This window comes from Symphalangus syndactylus, chromosome 2, assembly GCF_028878055.3.
Source record: "Symphalangus syndactylus isolate Jambi chromosome 2, NHGRI_mSymSyn1-v2.1_pri, whole genome shotgun sequence".
Taxonomy (NCBI): domain Eukaryota; kingdom Metazoa; phylum Chordata; class Mammalia; order Primates; family Hylobatidae; genus Symphalangus; species Symphalangus syndactylus.
In genome coordinates, this window is record NC_072424.2 from 18,536,093 (window position 1) to 18,557,679 (window position 21,587).

The 21,587-nt window shown below is 42.5% G+C and overlaps 2 protein-coding genes across 4 annotated transcripts in view; one reads left to right on the top strand and one right to left on the bottom strand.

Annotated features, from left to right (window-relative positions):
- SEC23IP (SEC23 interacting protein) overlaps positions 1-18,025 on the bottom strand; it is a 49,778-nt gene extending 31,753 nt beyond the window's left edge. Inside the window, exons 1-5 of one of the 3 annotated variants that reach the window (XM_055247226.2) lie at positions 17,640-18,025; positions 11,567-12,099; positions 7,189-7,399; positions 5,923-6,116; positions 773-862 (exon numbers count right to left, since the gene is read on the bottom strand). In XM_055247226.2, the coding sequence (XP_055103201.2) occupies positions 773-862; positions 5,923-6,116; positions 7,189-7,399; positions 11,567-12,099; positions 17,640-17,802 (1,191 nt within the window). In that variant the 5' untranslated portion in view covers positions 17,803-18,025. The remainder of the gene's footprint in view (positions 1-772; positions 863-5,922; positions 6,117-7,188; positions 7,400-11,566; positions 12,100-17,639) is intronic. The other 2 variants (XM_063625123.1, XM_063625114.1) reach the window with 2 other exon arrangements.
- A 107-nt stretch (positions 18,026-18,132) lies between these two features.
- The window catches only part of MCMBP (minichromosome maintenance complex binding protein), a 61,964-nt gene continuing 58,509 nt past the window's right edge, over positions 18,133-21,587 (top strand). Inside the window, exon 1 of the mRNA XM_055247286.2 lies at positions 18,133-18,360. The gene's annotated coding sequence lies outside the window, so the exon portion shown is untranslated. The remainder of the gene's footprint in view (positions 18,361-21,587) is intronic.

Consider the following 21,587-nt stretch of genomic DNA (forward strand, 5'->3'; position numbering starts at 1 on the left):
AAGAAATACTTATTTTATTTATTTATTTAGACAGAGTCTTGCTCTTCACCCAGGCTGGAGTGAGCATGATCACAGCTCAATACAATCTCAAACTCTTGCGCTCAAGTGATCCTCTATCTCAGCCTCCCAAGTGGCTAGACAGGTGCACACCACTATGCTCGGCTAATTTTTTTAATTTTTGTAGAGATAGAGTCTCTTTGTTGCCCAGGCTGGTCTCAAACTCCTAGCCTGAAGCAATCTTCCCACTTTGGCTTCCCAAAGCACTGGGATTACGGGTGTGAGCCACCACACCCAGCCTGAGAAAAATTTACTTTTTGAGATGAGGTCTTGCTCTGTCACCCAGGCTGGAGTGCAGTGGGGCACAATCATGACTCACTGCAGCCTCAACCTCCCGGGCTCAAGTAATCCTCCCGCCTCGGCCTCTCGAGTAGCTGAGACTACAGGCACGTGCCACTATGCCCAGCTAATTTTCCTATTTTTTACAGAGACAGGGTTCTGCTGTCCCCCTGGCTCAAGCATTCCACTGTCTCAGCCTCTCACAGGTGTGCACCTTGCCCTATGAAAAATTTGTGTTTTTGTTTCTACGATCAGTGTGAATCACAGAAACAATAACTGTATTATCCACTATAATAATAAACCATTTTAAAAGCAATGCACTTGTTATAAAAACATTCCCACTGTACAAGTTACTAAAAATGAACAATTTATCAAATATATACAGAAAAATATTAAAATGAACTTAATACCTTAATATTTTAAACAGCATCATTACCTTTGGATTGTGCATAACAATTGTCTCTCCACTTGGAAACTCTAATCTTCGGTGCCACTGATTAGTGGTTACAGCTTTTTTATATTCAGCCTATAATGGGGGAAACAACATATATTCCAATATGACAAATTTATACCACATTGAGAGAACGTATGGAGGAAAATGGTAACTATAATGGTGATAAAAATAACAGTAATAGCAGTTCTCATTTCCTGACGGGTTAACATATTTTTTATCACTTTACACATACGGTTGAAGTAATTACTCTCAATCACTCCTAAACAATAGGATCCCCACTATATAATGAAGAAAACCAAGTTTTAGACGGTCTGTTCATTTCCTAGGGCTGCATTAACAAAGTACCACAGACAGAGTGACTTAGAAAAAAAATGTATCGTCCCATAGTTCTGGAGGCTCCAAGTAGAAAATTAGTGTCAGGAAGGCCACCATTCCTCTGAAAGCTTTAAAGAAATCCTCCTTCCCTCTTCCTAGCTTCTGGTGGTGGCTGGCAATCTTTGGCTTTCCTTGGCTTGCAGCATAACTCCAGCCTTTGCCTCCATCATCATATGGGATTCTTTCTGTGTGTCTGCCTTCACATGGCAAGTTATATTGGCTTTGGGTACCATCCTACTCCAGTAAAACCTCACCTTAACTAATTACACCTGGAATGACCCTATTTCCAAATAAGGTCACATTCTGAGGTACTGGGAATTAGTAATTCAACATATTTGGGGGATGGGGAGACACAATTCAACCCATAATAGACATTTTAAGTACTGTACATAGTTGCTCAAGATGACACAACTGGGGAGCAGCAATGGGAGAACTATAGTTCATTGCCACCCAGTACTGACTTTTTCTTTTTTTCATGTGGGCTGGAGCAGTATCACCGAGGACTTTCTGACTCCAAAATCTTCACTGTCCAACCATCTCCTTACTCTTCCTCCAGATACAGTCTTTCTTTGGTTTCTGCAGGGCACTGGATCCAAGACCCCTCAAAAATACCAAAATCCGTGGTGTTCAGGTCCTTTATATAAAATAGCATTGTTTTTGCATAAAACCTACATACATCCTCCCTTATATTTTAAATCTTCTCTAGATTACTTATAATACCTAATAAAATGTAGATGTGATATCAATAGTTAAACTGTAATTTTTATTTTTTATTTTCTTGAGACAGAGTCTTGCTCTGTTGCCCAGGCTGGAGTACAGTGGTGCAATCTCTGCTCACTGCAACCTCCGCCTCCCAGGTTCAGGCGATTCTCCTGCCTCAGCTCCCGAATAACTGGCACTATAGGCAATGAGCCACCACATCTGGCTAATTTTTCTATTTTTAGTAGAGACAAGGTTTCACCATATTGGCCACGCTGGTCTCGAACTCCTGACCTCAGATGATCCGCCCACCTCAGCCTCCCAAAGTGCTGGGATTACAGGCATAAGCTACCGTGCCCAGCCTGTGTTATTTTTATTGTTGTTGTTTTCTAAATATTTTCAGAGTATTTAGTTGAATCCGCAGATGTGGAACCTGTGAATACAGAGGGCTGATCGTACTATTCTAGTTTCTATAAAGCACAAATCTGAGGACTTCTTGGGGAGAGATTCAACACAAAGTAAGGGGGAGCCTCTGGCATATCCACAAGTCCTTTTTTTTGTTCATTTATTTTTTTAATTGACAAGTAAAAATTGTTACAAAGTCTTTTTTTAAAACTAGTAACAGTGAGTATTTGACAGTCGTGTGAAAATAGAAGTATTTCCTTTTGTGTCTTGGACAATCATTGAGTAACAATTCCTCTTCATCAGACTTCTGTACTTTTTGAGATGGAGTCTCACTCTGTCACCCAGGTTGGAGTGCAATGGCGTGATCACAGCTCACCGCAACCTCCGCCTCTCAGGTTCAAGTGATACTCCTGCCTCAGCCTCTTGAGTAGCTGGGATTACGGGCATGCATAACCATACCTGGCTAATTTTGTATTTTTAGTAGAGACAGGGTTTTACCATGTTAGCCACTGGTCTCAAAATCCTGATCTCAAGCAATCAGCCCGCCTCGGCCTCCAAAGTGCTGGGATTACAGGCGAAAGTCACCATGCCCAGCCTAGTCTTCTGTACTTCTGACCCTCCTCTTCGATTTAAAAAAAAAAAAAAACTTTAAATATAATTTATAATTTCTAAAAGCAAGGCCACAAACAACGATTAAAGAAAGAAAACTTTCACCATCTTAAAAATTATTTTCAGGCCACGTGCAGTGGCTCACGCATGTAATCCCAGCACTTTAGGAGGCTGAGGCAGGCGGATCACCTGAGGTCAGGAGTTCGAGACCATCCTGGCCAACGTGGTGAAACCCTGTCTCTACTAAAAATACAAAAATTAGCTGGGCGTGGTGGCAGGTGCCTGTAATCCCAGCAACTCGGAGGGCTGAGGCAGGAGAATCGCTTGAACCCAGGAGGCGGAGGTTGTAGTGAGCTGAAATCGCGCCACTGTACTCCACCCTGGCGGACAGAGTGAGATCCTGTTTAAAAAATAAATAAATAAATTCTTTTCTTTTTTTTTTTTTTTTTTTTTGAGACGGAGTCTCGCTCTGTCGCCCAGGCTGGAGTACAGTGGCGCAATCTCGGCTCACTGCAAGCTCCACCTCCCGGGTTCACGCCATTCTCCTGCCTCAGCCTCTCCGAGTAGCTGGGACTACAGGCGCCCGCCACCACGCCCAGCTAATTTTTTTGTATTTTTAGTAGAGACGGGGTTTCACCGTGGTCTCGATCTCCTGACCTCGTGATCCGTCCGCCTCGGCCTCCCAAAGTGCTGGGATTACAAGCGTGAGCCACCGCGCCCGGCCAAATAAATTATGTTCACTTCATATTCCCTTTCAATCCACAGCTTTATAGTAAGTATTATCTGGTAAAGATTCCACATTTCATTGTCGAAATGGTCTTGGTTATCCTTGACATTTTGATCTTCCACAAAAAATTTAGAAGCAGCTTGCAAATTTTACCAAAAAAAAAAAAAAAAAACCCTGATGTGAATTTTGATTGGGATTGCCTAAAATTTATCAGATAATTTGGGAAGAATTGACATCTTTTATGATAGTGCCTACATGAACATAATGTTTAGCTCCATTTCTTTTTTTTTTTTTTTCTGAGACAAGGTCTTGCTCTGTCGCCCAGGCTAAAGTGCCGTGGCACGATCACAGTTCACTGCAGCCTCAAGATCCCAGGCTCAAGCAATCCTACTGCCTCTGCCTTCTGAGTAGCTAAGACCACAGGCATGGGCCACCACACTCGGCTAATTTTTTTGTGTGTATTTTTTGTAGAGATGGGGTTTTGCCATGTTGTCCAGGCTGGTCTGGAACTCCTGAGCTGAAATAGCAACCCACCCACCTTGGCCTCCCAGAGTGCTGGGATTACAGGCAGGAGCCACCATGCCCAGCCCAGCTCCATTTCTTGAGGTCACCTTTTACATTCTTCAGTGTTCCATAAAGTTCACAGGTACTTTTCTTGGACTTTTTTCCTACATTGCCTGTAGTTTTATAAATATATAGTCTCTCTGTTATAAATACATAGTACCTTCTTTTTCTATTTTTAATTGGTTATTTCTACGGCACAGGAATGTGACTAATTTACATATGTTCATTTTATATACACAGACTTGCAAAAAAACTCTTGTATTGGTGCTAATAATATTTCTAGAGGTTCTCCTGATTTTCCACGTAGACAATAATCATGTCTTCATCAAATTAAAGGTGTTCTCTGTCTCCAACCTTTCCATTGTTTTGTCTTAGTGCTCTGACAGGACAGGATCACCAACACGATGCTGAGTAATACGTATCATCTTGTTCCCTTTCTATTATCAGCTTTCTCACTTCCTAACCTCCTCTGCCTCTTCCCTGATCTGGTTTGAGTTTCCTGGAAGCTGAACAAAAGCTAAGGTCTCCCTAGGTAGCCATGTGTTGCTGCAACGGTCGGTATGTGGGTATCTATCCCGCCTCAAAGTCTATGTCACCCATATAAAATCAAATACGGTTAAGATAAAGTGTAGACTTTCAGACACTGCTTGGACTTGAAAATACATACTTCAGCTTCAAAACAGTAAAACTAAACATTTAATCTGGGGACATGATAGCTTCATAGGGGCCTACCAAAAATTACAATATATCTTTGTTTATTTATATCTAAAATTAAGCTATAGATATCAGCATTCCTTTACACTCTTTTCTTTATATATATACACGCATATATATACACACACACACACACACACACACATATATATATGCACATAAATATATACTTCTTTTTTTCTGAGGGAGGGTCTCATTCTCATTGCCCAGGCTGGAGTGCAGTGGCATGATCTCAGCTCCCTGCAGCCTTGACTTCCCTGGCTCAGGTGATCCTTCCTCTTCAGCCTCCCGAGTAGCTGGGACTACTAGTGTATGCCACCACGCCTGGCTAGTTTTTGTATTTTTAGTAGAGACATGGTTTCACCATGTTGGTCAGGCTGGTCTCAAAACTCCTGGCCTCAAGTGATCTGCCCACCTTGGCCTCCCATAGTGCTGGGATTATAGGCACGAGCCACCACACCCAGCCAGAAGTTAACTAAAATGTTCTGTATCTCATTTCCCATCTATGCAACTGAATTCATTGAACGTATTTCAAATATCTAACATTCAACTCTTAAGTAGAATTAACACAAGCATTTAACACAATTATATAAGACAACATATAATTTCTTGAAGAAATTATAGATTTAAGATGGCTAATAAAACTCATGACACTTCTTCCAATTCTATTTATTTATTTTCACAAATCAGAGGTTAATTTCAAGCCTTTTACTGAACACTAATTTGAAAATGTCCATATGCTTGGCATCTTCTATCAACAACAAATCCCAGCAGCCTAGGTTCTATTGAAGGCTTGACACAAGCACCTTATTAGATCTGTGATGTATCTCTGTAAATCATATTCTATCTTTAGACACAGATGCCACGATTAGCACCTCATGAGTGATGACACCACTTAAAAAGTAATCTTCTCTGTGAACAGCATCAAAACAAGCTGTCTTGTAAATAAAGTCAGCTCCACTGTGAATGATGTTACTCACCAATGTATACAGGACCTACATTTTTTAAAGAAACTCATAAAGAAATAAAGCACCCGTACCTCTAGTTTTTCACTGAACTCCTCAGTATAGGGAATAAATCGACTATCTGTGTCCCCCTTGTAAAACCAAGTACAGCGTCTCACTTCAGCTGGCTCCTCTTCCCAGTAGGCAGCCTTCCTTATTCGGTCATAGAGGTAAACATCGTAGCGCCCTCCATCCGTGCCAAGAACCACGCTCTCTGGATCTGGCTGAACTAGAGAACAAAATTAACACTTTTCCTGACTGCTGCAAGGCATATTTTAAAATAATAAATAATCAGCTGGGCGCAGTGGCTCATGCCTGTAATCCCAGCACTCTGGGAGGCTGAGAGAGGTGGATCACTTGCGGTCAGGAGTTTGAGACCAGCCTGGCCAATGGTGAAACCTTCCTGTCTACTGAAAATACAAAAATTAGCCAGGCGTGGTGGCGCATGCCTATAATCCCAGCTACTTGGGAGGCTGAGGCAGAATAGTATGAACCCAGGAAGCAGAGGTTGCAGTGAGTCCAGATTGCGCCACTGCTCTCCAGCCTGGGCAGCAGAGTGAGACTCTGTCTCAAGAAAATAAAAATAAAATAATAAATAATGAATATGGTGACTACTCAATCTTTAAAGACAAAAAACTAGGCTCATTTTTATTTCAAAATAGAAGTTTAAGATTAATCTGTGCTGCTCAAAATTATGACTCTTAAGTAGAAAAGAAATAGCCAGGGCAAACTTTAAAAACATAATTCAAAGAACTAATGGATTTTTTTTTTAATCAGAAAAATAATATCTACATACAATAATACAGTGATAAAATATATCAGGATAAACAAAGAAACACATTTCTACACTGCAGGACTTCTCAAAGCATTAATGCACTCCCGCACACCATCTCTCTCAAGACCTAGATACAGTGAGCAGCATTTCCAAAACTCATCTGACCAGGGAACCCTTTTTTCACAGAGCATCTCCAGAATGGGGAGTTCCACAGAATGCCCTTTATAAATGCCCCCATAACTACAAATGAATAAGGGAAACAGAAAAATTGAAACCTGGATTATATGAACTGCTCAACTTCTCTGATTCAAAATACCTTTAAACTACGAAGTAAATTACTACAACATTTCTTCAAATATCTTACCCAGGTAACTCAGGACTTATATTAATATCATCATCTTAAGGTACGGAGTCTGGAGTCTATAAAGATTAAGGAATTTGACAGTCACAGAAAATAGATCATGGATAAATACTCATTCCTTCTCTTCCTAAAATCAGATATGAATGATGTATGACCAATGTTTACCTGAATTATAGATTTCTTCAAGATTCAAAGAGTCAAACACACTAAAAGGCATCCACAGTTGTTTGTATTCTACCTCCTTGCAGTAAAACCAGTGGGGCTGAACAGGCTCATATTGGTTTTGAAGTAGAAAAGGAGGTGGCAATTGAACAGAGGGAGCCCCAGGTCTGGCAGGTACCTGCTGCTGTGCTGGTGACTGCACTGAAGGAGGAACCTGGAGGGGATGGCAAAGTTAAGACTGTCATGCTTATCCAAAAGAATTCTGAATATGCTTCACACCCAAACTGATGTTAGTAGTAATCATCCTACATGTATATATGGACAATTATTTAGTGTAATAACTAGACCCCAAAGCAATTTTAAGAAGAATTTTTAAACCCAACAAAACCCCAAATCAAGGATAAATGCTTGAGGTGAGGGATACCTATACCCCATTTACCCTGATGTGATGATTACACATTGCATGCCTGTATCAAAATACCTCATGTAACCCATAAACATATATACCTACTATGCACCCACAAAAATTAAAAATTTAAAAATTTAGAAAAAAATCAATTACAAGGTGAACCAGACCTTCTCACAGAACACAAAGTAAACTAACACCTTTATAGAAATCAATCTAGCAATAAATCTCCCATGATTTATTTAACCTTTTTTTGTGTGTGTGAGGCGGAGTTTCGCTCTTGTTGCCCAGGCTGGAGTGCAATGGCGCAATGCACAACCTCTGTCTCCCGAGTTCAAGCGATTCTCCTGCCTCAGCCTCCCAAGTAGCTGGGATTACTGGCATGCACCACCACACCCAGCTAATTTTGTATTTTTAGTAGAGACAGGGTTTCTCCAGGTTGGTCAGGCTGGTTGTGAACTCCCAACCTCAGGTGACCAGCCCGCCTTGACCTCTCAAAGTGTTGGGATTACAGGCATGAGCCACCACACCCGGCCTATCTAACCTTTAAAATGTGCCTACTCCTTGACCTACTCATTCCATTTCTAAAAATTTATCCTAAAGATAGAATTATAAAAACAAATAGCCCGGGCGCAGTGGCTCATGCCTGTAATCCTGCCACTTTGGGAGGCTTGAGGTGGGTAGATCACCTGAGGTCAGGAGTTCGAGACAAGCCGGGCCAACATAGCGAAACCCTGTCTCCACTAAAAATACAAAAATTAGCTGGGCATGGTGGCACGGGCCTGCAATCCCAGCTATTTGGGAGGCTGAGGCAGGAGAATCGCTTGAACCCGGGAGGCGGAGGTTGCAGTGAGCTGAGACTGCGCCACTGCACTCCAGCCTGAGTGCCAGAGTGAGACTCTGTCTCAAACAATAAATAAAAAATAAAAATAAAAATTTACCCACAAGGATATACATCAAAAGGTTATTTAAAATAGGAAATTGGTGTGTACAACTGTCAAAACTCAGCTAATTGTACACTTTAAATAAATCGAATTGTATGCTGTAAATGGATGCCTTTTACTGTATGTAAATTATACCTCAATAATGTTGATTATAAAATCATAGCTAATAAATTTGGAATGTTTGCAAAAAAAAAAATAAAATAGGAAATCACTGGAAATAATCAAAATGTCTAACAGAAACCTGATTAAGTAATATTTCACTCAAATGCTAGATTCTCCAGCACCATTAAAAATGTCTTATATCCTTTCTGCAGAAGATAGCTAAAAAAAAAAAAATAAACAAAAAAAAAGTTTTAGAGGATAGACACAATGGTTCACACCTATAATCCCAGAACTTTGGGAGGCCAAGGAAGGAGGATCATTTGAGGCCAGGAGTCCGAGCCCAACATGAGCAACACAGCAATACCGTTTCTATAAAAAAATGTAAAAATCACACGGACATGGTGGGGCACACTTGTAGTCCCAGCTACTCCTGAGGCTGAAGTGTAGTTCAAGGTTGCAGTGAGCTGTAATCACACCACTGCACTCCACCCTGGATGGATGACAGAGCAAGATCCACCCCCCCACCAAAATCTCTTAAAAAAAAAAAAAAAAGAAGAAAAAGAAAAAAAATTTTAATGTTTTAGAAAAAATCTTAGTAACATTTAAAGTATGTTCACACACAAAAAAATAGATTACAGAAACCATAGGTACTATATGTTTGCCAAAAAAAGACATATAACAAAATGAAAACAGTGGTTATCTATGGACATTTTTTATTAAATTGAGTATTCTGCATTTTTCAAATTTTCTACAAAAACGATTTTAAGGCCGGGAGCGGTGGCTCACGCTTGTAATCCCAGCACTTTGGGAGGCCGAGGCGGGCGGATCACGAGGTCAGGAGATCGAGACCACGGTGAAACCCCGTCTCTACTAAAAATACAAAAAAATTAGCTGGGCGTGGTGACGGGCGCCTGTAGTCCCAGCTACTCGGAGAGGCTGAGGCAGGAGAATGGCGTGAACCCAGGAGGCGGAGCTTGCAGTGAGCCGAGATTGCGCCACTGCACTCCAGCCTGGGCGACAGAGCGAGACTCTGTCTCAAAAAAAAAAAAAAAAAAAAAAAAAAGATTTTAAAATCAGATTATACTTATTTTTAAATTTTTTAATTAGACACCATTTTGGGACAGGTGTGGTGGCTCACACCTGTAATCCCAGCACTTTGGTAGGCTGAGGCAGGAAGATCACTTGAGGCCCAGGAGTTTGAGACTGCAGGTGAGCTGTGATTGCGCCACTGTATTCCAGCCTGGACAACAGAGTGAGACCCAGTCTCAAAAAAATATATACTTTAGCCCATAATCCCAGAACTTTGGGAGATCAAGGCAGGAGGACTGCTTGAGCCCAGAAGTTTGTGACCAGCCTGGGCAACATAGTGAGACCTCATTTCCACAAAACATAAAAAAAAAATTAGCCAGGTATGGCAGCATGTGCCTGTGGTCCCAGCTACTGGTGAGGCTGAGGTAGGGGGATCATCTGAACCTGAGAACTCAAGGCTACAGTGAGCCATTACCATGCGACTGCACTCTAGCCTGAGTGACAGAGCGAGACCTGGCCTCAAAAAAAAAAAATTTTATATATATATATATATACACACACACACACACACATACATACACACACGTGTACATATACATACATATATAATTTCTAAAAAATCATTTTGAAGTATTATGTCAACACTCAACTTCCTGAGATCCATAGCTGCACTGTGCACATAAGAATGTCCTTATGCTTAGCAAATGTACACAAGGAATTTAGGAGTAAAGAATCATAATGTATTTTATTGACCTTCAAATATTCCCCCCAAAACTGCATATATATAGAAAGAGAAAAAAACGATGGGGGGAAGGGAGGGAAGAGGGAGGGGCAGGAGGAGAAGCAGGAGGAAGGGGCAGGAGAAAGGGATGGGGGAAAGGGGGAGGGCTCATATATACCAGGGTGTGCACATGCACAAATTAAAAAACAAATGGGATGAAATGTTAATGATAAGAAAACCTGAGTAAAGGATATTAAAGTGTTCTTCGTACTCTTTTTATTTTTGCAACTTTTCTTCAAGTTTGAAATTATCATTTTTTAAACTTTTATCTAAAAACCTCTTTAAAAATTTAAGCAACAAACTACAATTAGTTTGTTATAGTTAGCAAAAATACTAACTATATACCATATGCTATGAATTTGGTTACTTTTCAGAATGCCAAAATCCAACATTGTCAAAAATTTGTGTATCAGTATGATTTAAATGAAATGATAAAACAGAGTCCATTTTCTATCTCTAACAGAAAAGTTAGTTACATTCTGATCACAATACTGCTATCTCCACCACACTGAAATGGGTTCTTAATTCTTTTTAATCATTTCTCTTTTTGTTTAATTCTGTTGATTTTTCTTTGGAAATCAAATGAACAATTAGTTGGGGAAAATGCATAAGGGAATTTCATAAAATTTACCCAATGCATACGTTATTCCACCAACTCTCCCTAGATAGAGTTTGACCTAACTAGATCCAAACTCCATAAATATAAAGAAATTACTGAAGTAATCAATTTTAGTCCCTGTAATTGAGTGTTTTGATTGACTAGTGTAATTGAAAGATGAGAAACTAGTGGTCTGTTAAGACAATAACTGCTTGAATTCTCCTATGTCTCTAGACAACACTTATTTTTACCTTACTCTAAAATCTGGAAATACTGACATGTAGCTAACTCATTAAAATCAGTTACTACTTCAATAAACAGGTAATATACACTAAAATATGAGCCATCCAATAAGCTACCTTTAAGACAATGTTTACTTCAGGTAGCTTACAAAGAATACCCTCTGAAACTAATTTTTCATCATATTGATTATAAGATGTGAAATGTTTTTTAAAACATAGGTTCAGGTGAGAAAGAAGAAACAGAATGAATAAGTAGGACACAAAATCATGTCTCCATACCGGTGGCAAAGATCCTGGAGGCATCTGGTACATCTGAACAGGGGGTCCAGACGGTGGAGGATGAGCAGGAGGGCCTGGTGTTTGGCACTGCTGCAGCTGGGGTGGTGCAATGTAAGGATTAGCCCTGCTGCTGCCAGGGGTATGGCGATATGGATTGTATCCTGGTTGGGGAATTCCTTGGGGTGGGTTCCCAAAATGTGAAGGAGGGAGACTACTTGGCTGAGAAGGCAGATAAGAATTTATTCCCATCAGTGAGGAAGGTGGAGCACCAGGTTGAGCCTTTGAAATGGATGGTGACAATGCATTCGAGACATCTTGGGATCCAGTTGTAAATGGGAGAGCAGTCAGGGGCTTGGGGAATCCTGATTGTCCAATTGAGGTTGCTGCAGTTGTTAATGGTGACTGTCCAATATTCCCAAAAGGATCACTGCTGCTTGATACCTGAGAGAAGTAACTAAATGTCTGTGGGGCAGACGTGTGAATGGAAGTCTGACCAAGGAAGCTGTCCTCCTCACCAACATCTGTGGAATCCTCTGAAACGGAACAGGAGAGCATGTGGTTTAAAGGGTACTCTATCATTCCGCAGATGCGATTCTGTAAGGAAGGGCTAGCAATTATACTTCCTTATTTGTTCTTCAAACTTGCTATTTCTGCATTACAGAAAAAAAAACAGTTTTTTCTTTTTTTCTTTGAAAACTTACTTCTTAGAAATGAAAAACTAGAAAACACGAATAAGAAAACGTAAGAGGAAACAATTATAATTCATTCATAAGCCCACCTCCCACAGACAATCAAACTGTTAACACTGTTAACATTTTGCTACACACCCTTCCATGCTTTCAAAATAAATACAAATAGTTATTTGTTATTTATTTTGTAAATATATATTTGTATATACGTTTTTAAAAATAGAAACAAAATCTATACTATTTTTACTTTTTTTTTTTTTTTTTTTTTGAGACAGGGTCTCACTCTGTTGCCCAGGCTGGAGTGCAGTGGCGTGATCTCAGCTCACTGCAACCTCTGCCTCCCAGGTTCAGCAATTCTCGTGCCTCAGCCTCCCAAGTAGCTGGGATTACAGGCGCCCACCACCACGCCCAGCTAATTTTTGTATTTTTTTTTTTTCAGTAGAGATGAAGAAGTTTCACCATGTTGACCAGGCTGGTCTCGAACTCCTGACCTCAAGTGATGTGCCTGCCTCGGCCTCCCAAAGTGCTGGGATTACAGGCATGAGCCCCCATGCCCGGCCTTACATATTATTATCTCTTTTTCTTGGTAAGAAATAATTCAATTGTTACTCTACTACCCAAATACGTATAATTTTATTTCTATAGTGATAACGAGAGACTAAAGATAACTCTGTTGACAAGAAGGGATGTGTCAGGAATCTTACCTACAAAGCACTTATTGTACAAATGAACACGTGGTATTTGTATTCCCAGGGCAAAGCAGCTCAACCATTAATTGCCATTCCCTAAAATCATGCACTATCACAGACTTACCATTACAGAATACCAAATTGCTGAAAAGGTCACTTTCTAACCAAGAGAAGATCTCTCATCCCTTTGCCCAATTTGATGTTCACTGTGGGTATTAACAACTCCAAACAATTTAGCTTCTGTTCTACTACCAAGTTGTAAAGTAAAAGCATTTTCCCTGTATATCACCTCAAAGTCCACCTTACTATTATTCCTTACTAAACTTTTATGTTCCCTAGCTTGTAGCTTTCATATTCCTCCTCCTAGTCTTCCCTGCTCCGGCCTCATTCCCTCTTACCTCCTTGCTGGAGGCATGGAAGCCATCAGAGGGCTTGACTCACAGCACACAGGCACACTTTGGTCCCTGCCCTTGCAGACCTGCCAAAAGGCAGCTTTCTTCCAAGCTCTGGGCTCCAAGCTTCTTGACCTCTGCTGAGGCTAGGGCTTGAGCTTCTTGAGCTCTCATAATTCACACACATCAGTTTAACTAAAATACTCCACCATTCAAAATACTCCTCTTGATAGTTTCTTTGTAACTAAAAATAAAATACCCCTTGCTGCACAAGGCCTTGTGTCTGCTTGTATCATTCCACTTCTCTGATATATTTCCAGCTCCCACCCCTCTTTTCAGGTCAGTGACCCTCAGCTGGACTTCTCTGTATTTCTTAGTTCATTCCCAACAATTAAAAGCATTAAAAAAAAAAAAAAAAAAAAACCTCAGTGGTATCTTTCATCCTTTAGAAAAACTTTTTTCTTTAGTTTAGTCCGAGAAACTTTTTTTCTGATTAGCATCAACTACAAATGAAATGCTCTCCACATACTGCAACCCTCACCTCAGGGGCACTTTCTCATTTCATTTGGACACATGTCATCTAAAGCCACAACTTTAATAGGCACTTGTATATTTGTGACACTCCCAACTCTCTCATAAACCCAGACAATTCTCATGTGTTCTAGAACTTGTTTTCCAACTACTTCCTCAATGTTTTTGGCAGATTCAGCCACATATACCTCACGCTTAGTAAGCCTAAAACGGAGTTTATCTTAACTACCCACCTCCGTGCTCCCTTTTCCGTATTTCACTATCTCCACAGATGTTTGCCAACATCCATTCAGACATTCAAATCAGAAACCTCAAGTCTGAGACTCCTCCCTCTCTCTCAAACCCTTCATTTAATCATTCAAATATTTATTCAAGAAATATTTACTCAGGATGCATTCTGTGCCAGGTACAGAGCTCAGTCTTCGGTCTAAAACTAAACAAAAATGGGCCTCTGTGCTGACAGACAAAGCTGACACTCTGGTCTTCTGTGAGTCTCTACAACTGTGTATAGTCTACACATCTCGCACATCTGCTCCCTGCTCCTCACACCCAACGTGGCTGACTCGGGCTAAACTGCCATAGCCACTGCCAGCCTCTCACTATGCCTCCCAACCGAATCCTCTTGCTACAGTCAACCTTACTCCAGTGTAACTAGAGAAAACTCCAGTCTTTCTCAAACACACGTCTAATTTCACTGCCTTATTGAAAATCCTTCAAAGGCTCCCCAACACCCCACAAGATGAACTACAAACTCCTCCTGAGTATGGCATATGTGGCCCATAGATCACTGAGGCCACTCCACTGCAAACACTCTGGTCAAAGTGATCTACTGGGGGCAGAGGACACAGGGGAGAGGAGACAAAGGTGAAGGGACAGGAGAGAGGGATGAGATCCATCCCTGTCCCATTCCACCAACCACTAACTCCTCCCAAATCTGCAGATTTTCTCACACCTTCAGACTTCACATATGCCTGTCTCTCCAGGCATATGTGATTCCCTCACTTCTATGTATCCTTCAACACTCAGCTCAAGAATCACCTCCCCTAAGAGGCCCTGAAGGCCTAAGGGACATCCATTCCCCCGCTCAGCCAGCCTGGGACCCATAGCATTCATAGCCATCTATCAATCCCTCTTTCTAACTGTTCTAAACCTGTATCACAATTGCTTACATAGGTGGGTGTGTGTGTATACACACATACTGTGCAGTCACTGAGGGCAGGGCTGTCTGCTCTTCTGTGTCTCCCAGGTTCTGGAACAGTGCCTGGCAAATAGAAACTGCTCAATCCATGTCTGGTTTTTGTTTTCGAGATGGAGTCTCACTCTGTCGCCCAGGGTGGAGTGTGCAGTGACATGACCTCAGCTCACTGCAACCTCCTCCTCAAGCGATTCTCGTGCCTCAGCCTCCCAAGTAGCTGGCATTACAGGCGCCCACCACCACATCCAACTAACTTTTGTATTTTTAGTTGAGATGGGGTTTCGCCATGGTGGCCAGGCTGGTCTTGAACTCCTGACCTCAGGTGATCCACCCGCCTCAGCCTCCCAATGTGCTGGGATTACAGGCGTGAGCCACTGTGCCAGGCCTTCCATGTCTGCTGAATGTATGAAATTGCTTCCTGTGTCTCTCTTTCACTTATATGATTAACTGTTGCTTCCAAGGAGACGGGTTCTTCTTTTGTCTCTGGAAATTCTCTGAATGGGTTTCTGAGATTTTTAGAGATGAATTTTAGTTCTAAAAACTATTAATATTCACACACATACACACACACACACACACACACACACACACACACACACACAGAGACTGTCTCCAAGAAACAAAAGCATTAAAGACAGGTGTAGCTATACTAGCCTTAACAATGAAAATGTTTGGCATGAATTCACAGTGACACACGCAAACCAAATACTACATAGTAAGGAAGACGGACATAACCAAACAACTTTAATGGTGCAGAGGATAATTAGAAAACCCCAAGTACAGCCTTATTTATTCCTGCATCCTCCCACAGCATTCTGCTCCAACCATGCTGGTTCTTCACCAAAGACAGCAACACCTAACCTTTCAACCACAGGTCAAAATGAGACATCATTTTGACTCCCATCCTTTCACTCATTCAAAACACATCTACTGAATAATCGGTCTACTAAATACCACACACCATTCTAGGCAGTGGGAATATAATCGTGACTAAAACTAAGTTTTTGCTTTCATGGTCTTACATCCTAGTGCAATGGAATAAACAAATGTGTACATGTCAGGTAGTGACAAGCATCAAGAAGAAACATAACACACGGGCAGGGGAACCTTCATGTACAGCTCTTCCCAGTGTGCCTGTCTTCACTTCTCCATGAAACTGTCTTTAGTCCTTCAAACAAGAATAAATTATTCACTGGAAACTCAGCATCCAAAGAGGATCTATGTACTAGGCCCTAAACAAGATCCTGGAAATAAAAAGGCAATTAGGTCATAGCTGCTGAAGAAGACTGCAGTCCAAATGGAGAGGCAGGTGTGTTTATTTCACAAACATTAAATCACACTGTCTGGCAGGTAGTATACTTAGCGCTTTGCAAAAATAAAAGCATTTCTAATTACAATTCTGTGAGGCTACACGTATATAGAAACTGAAGCACAGAGAGGTAAAGTAAAATGCCTACAGTCACACAGCAAGTTACTGGCAGGCAAGGACTAGAATACAGACAGTCTGTGCTCTTAAACACCATGCTCTGGGCGATGCTACATAATCATCAAAAAGCAATCTCCCTGGACAATAACACAAATATGAAAAAAGAGCTAGGAGTGCACATAGGAGTCGGGGCCTAAGAGAACAAGAAAAAGCTTCTTGGAAGAAGTGTATTGTCTTGAAAGATGAAGAATGGGTCGAGCGCTCACACCTGTAATCCCAGCACTTTGGGAGGCCAAGGCAGGCGGATCACTTGAGGTCAGGAGATTCAGACCATCCAGGCCAACATGGTGGAACCCCGTCTCTATTATAAATACAAAACTTAGCCAGGCATGGTGGCGCATGCCTGCAGTCCCAGCTACTCGGGAGGCTGAGGCAGGAGAATCACTTGAACCCGGAAGGTGGAGGCTGCAGTGAGCCGAGATCGCGCCACTGCATTATAGCCTAGGCGACAGAACAAGACGCCGTCTCAAAAAAAAAAAAAAAAAAAAGAGATGCATTTTATATGTCTACTTCACAAATATTTACAGGCTTTTATATGTCTACTTCACAAATATTACAGGCTTCTCCTAGAAGAGGGGCACAGTCCATCTTACAAGATATCTTACTGTAACCTAGAAGATATCCTACTGTATCACAACAATCTCCTAGTAGGAGACAGTGTACCGTATCCTAGGAGAGAGGCACAGTCCATCCTAGGACGTATCTTACCGTATCCTAGGAGTCTCCTAGTGGGAGATAGACTACTGTACTCTAGGAGAGGGCCACTGTTTAATTTATTTGAATTCCCTGCCAGCACCTGGCATACCAACAACGGGTATTCAGCAAAGATTTGAGGAATGCCAGGGTACGAATGAATGTCCAGCACTCTGGACAACTCGGAACAAGTGGGTTTCTGCAATGAAGAGCAAGTCTCATCACCTGCCACCTCCAAGATCCCAAAGCCCCCGACCCACTCAAACCTGGCCACTAATGATCCTGGCAAGCTATCCAGAGGGTAGCTCAAGGCAGAAGGAAACCTCCCGTCTGACCCTTGCGGTTGCACGTCCCCCGCCCGCCTCCCACCACACACGGGGCCGCCCTCCCCTTATTACCTCCGGGCAAGAGCAGGGAGGCCGGAGAAGCGGAGGCCTGGGTGACTGGGATGAAGGGCACATTGAAGCTGAACTCCGTGGCCGAGGAGGAGAAAAGTAAGTTAGTGCCCGACGAGGAAGTGGAGGCGCCGCCGCTGCCACCGTTAGGTTTTCTCTCGGCCATGGCTGCTGCCCACCGTCCGATACACGTCTCCGGGTACCCAGTACCGCACCACTGACCGGAAACCGATCTCTCTCCCGGCCAGCGCACTTCCGCACTTGCGCACAGGAGCCGAAACTACGGGTAGCTAGTCAGCCGCCCTCTCCCTTCCCCAGCCAGCGCGGCAGAAATCAACATGGCGACACTGTCTTCACGCCCATGTCTAGCACGTGACACTCTCGGAGGCGGAGGAGGGCTGGGGCGGAGGCCGGGAGAGAGGATGGGGGCGTGGTCCCCGCAGGTTCTGGATGGACTTGCGAATTGACACGCAATTGACCCTGAAAGTCACAGATTGTGGCGGATATCTATGGGCTTCCTAAAAGTACCGTCAGGATGACTCTCCTGACAAAGATTTTGGAGAAACAGCGGAATCCTGCTGGACGCTATCCGAAGGAGGAAGGGAGGAAGAGGGTTGTGCGGGAATGGGAATTCGCGTGCAAGGCCAAACCAAACACCCTCTCCAAAACCCACATGTCTTTCTGGACGGAACTGAACATTGTCGTTGACCCAGAAATAGAAGCGGTAAAACATTTTTTAAGTGTTTAATCCATAGAGAGAAAAAAAATATTTCGTTTTATTTTTGTTGTTTTGTGTTTTTCGTTTGATTTCGTTTTTTGGTTGGTTTTGTTTTTTGTTTTGAGACGAGTCTGCTCTGTCGCCCAGGCTGGAGTGCAGTGGTGCAATCTCGGCTCATTGCAATCTCCGCCTCCCAGGTTCAAGCGATTCGCCTGCCTCAGCCTCCCTAGTAGCTGGGACTACAGGCGCACGCCACCACGCCTGGCTAATTTTTTGTGTTTTTGATAAAGACGGCGTTTCACCGTGTTGGCCAGGATGGTCTCAATCTCCTGACCTCGTGATCCACCCACCTTGGCCTCCTGAAGTGCTGGGATTATAGGCATGAACTACCACGCCCGGCCAAAAAAAATATTTAAAAGAGAAATCAAACCGGACACCACGGTGCAGGCCTGCAATCCCAGCACTTTGTGAGGCAGAGCGGGAGAATAGCTTGAGCCCAGAAGGTTGAGACCAACCTGGCCAACATGGCGAAACCCCGTCTCTACTAAAAATACAAAAATTAGCCGGGCGTGGTGGCATGGCACCTATATTCCCAGCTACTCAGGAGGCTGAGGCGGGAAGGGTCAAATTAACCCTGATCTTGCCACTCACTGTGCAGCAAGACCCTGTCTCCTTTAAAAAAAAAAAAATCAGGGCATTGAAATTAGAGATCTGACATTTTAGATAGCTTTCTATATCCACAGTAAGCTGACTTATTTCAATCCAGGAGGTACTGTGGATAACTTGGACATAATTGTCAACTTTCATAGTTAGAGATTTTGAAGGAAAATATAACTTAAGCAATATTTCAGCTTCTTGGAGTTTGGGAGAGGAGATCCTAAAAGAACACTCAAAATAATGAAACTCTCCCCAGCTGTTTACATATATGTAGAACCTAAGTTTATTAATTCAGTAACAATTTTGTGTGCTTACTGTCAAAAATTTTTTAAGTGGGACACTCATTAAAGCAGTAAGTTAGATTTTATTTAATGAAAACTATTGCAGTAGGGAAGTGGGTCCAGCATGAACTGAATGCAACTTTGCTGAAACAAAAATTTGGAGGCTTTTTAGAGGCTGTGATGTGCTAAGGGAAAGGTGCTGAGGAGTGTGAAGGGGTGGTTCGTCCTACAACTAGGCTGTCTAGGTGTGTTAATCCATGCTTATCCAGAGGAGACACATAATTCTTCTGTCTTCATGACAAGCAGTGGTGTAAGAGAGCAAGGTAGCCACAGGGACTGGGAATGAGAATGAAAACCACCTCCTTGAAGGCTTGCAATTCAAGAGACAAATCCCCAGGTCCTTGAGAAGACAGTTCTCAGTGGTCATGTGTCTGGAGTTTGTTCCTTCCGGTGGGTTCTTGGCCTCACTGACTTCAAAAATGAAGCCACAGACCTTTGTGGTGGGTGTTACAGCTCTTCAAGGTGTCACAGACCCAAAGAGTGAGCAGCAGCAAGATATATTGTGAAGAACGAAAGAACAAAGCTTCCATGGCGTAGAAGGGGACCCAAGCAGGTTGCTGCTGCTGGCTGGGGGTGGCCAGCTTTTATTCCCTTATTTGTCCCCGCCCATGCCCTGCTGCTTGGTCCATTTTACAGAGTGCTAATTTTTCCATTTTACAGAGTGCTTATTGGTCCATTTTACAGAGTGCTGATTGGTGCATTTACAATCCTCCAGCTAGACACAGAGCACTAATTGGTGCATTTACAATCCTCTAGCTAGACAGAAAAGTTCTCCAAGTCCCCACTCGACCCAGGAAGTCCAGCTGGCTTCACCTCTCAATCCCCTGTCTAAAGAGGACACCCCAAGAGCTGTTGGGAATTGGGTGATGACCACTCTAGCTACTTCCTGCTGGATAGGGGTGAAGAAGGAGCCCTGCAGTTGTAGTGTCCTCCAGAGGGGAACTCTTTAGGCCAGCCAAAGGGCAAGTGGGTTGGTCCGGGGTCCTCAGTAGAAGTTGTTAGTTGAGCTCATTGGGGTTCCAGTTGTAAGACCATCTGTAGCTTGATGGCCTCAATCCTAGAGGAAACAAATTTGACAAGGAGGTTAAAAATACAGGGCCCAAAGGTGAGTAATAGCAAGACGGTTGTCACGGGACCTAGAAAGGGGAAAAGCCATATCACCCAACTCCGGAGGTTAATATAAGAGTTTGAAAGGCATTCTCTGATTTCAGAAGCCTTTTCCTGTAAATGCCGGGCGGCATCTCATACTATCCCTGACTGGTTAGCGTAAAAGTAACACTCTTCTCCTAAGAAGGTGCAAAGTCTTCCTTTCTCAGCAGTGAGGAGGTCTAGGCTTCGGTGGTTTTGGAGGGTCACTGCTGCCAAAGAGTCTTTGGGATTGTAGAATAAGGATAGATTTTGTTATTTCTTGCAAACTGTCTAAGAAATCCTTTGAGAGTGTGTGGTAGTAGGATAATATATGTTACACTGTTAACTTTTAGCAAACTTTACTTTTGTTGAAAACCTTATAAGTTTGGGATTTCAATTATTCTTTGCATTAATAAGACCTCGTTCAGTCCATATTAACTTAGAATTGGTATAGATGGCTTCTTCCTGATTCTGTGAGTACTTTAAGGTTTGGCTGAGTGCAGATAGCTGGAGCACGTTTGAGCAGACCAATTATTAGGCAATTTTCCTAACTCTGCTTCTACGAGAGTTTCCATATCACTTACTGAATACTCATTGTGTCTTTCTCCCTTAATCGCTGGGGAGGAACCATCCATCCTCCTGTCCTGAAGGGAGTTCCTTCTAGATCTGGTCGGACCTTTGTATGGTAATTAAGATTTAGATCCCCTGTTAGGAAACCTGCTGGGTTAAGGATTTTTGATAGGAAGGCTATGGGTTGTCAGTGGCCTCAGTGCTTTCTGGCTATGCCCTTGCTTACACTGACAACCAGGTGGTGTTGGAGTGTTATAGGGTCATGCAGAAGACCTTCAATTATCAATTATAGGTAAATTTACTCTGGCTTTTAAAGGAATAGGGTACACTGTTTTTTCTTTACTACTTCTCTGTCTTTCTCTCTTTCTCTTTGACTTTCTCTTTCTCACTTTGACTCCTTTGTCTCTGTCTCTTCCTCTCTCTCTGACTTTCTGTCTCTCTCTCTTTCTTTCCTTCTCTCTGCTAGTCTTTCCCTGCTTCTGCCAGCCGCTTATGCTGATGTTCTCCCCTCTCCTTCCCCTTTTTGATGGCTTCAGC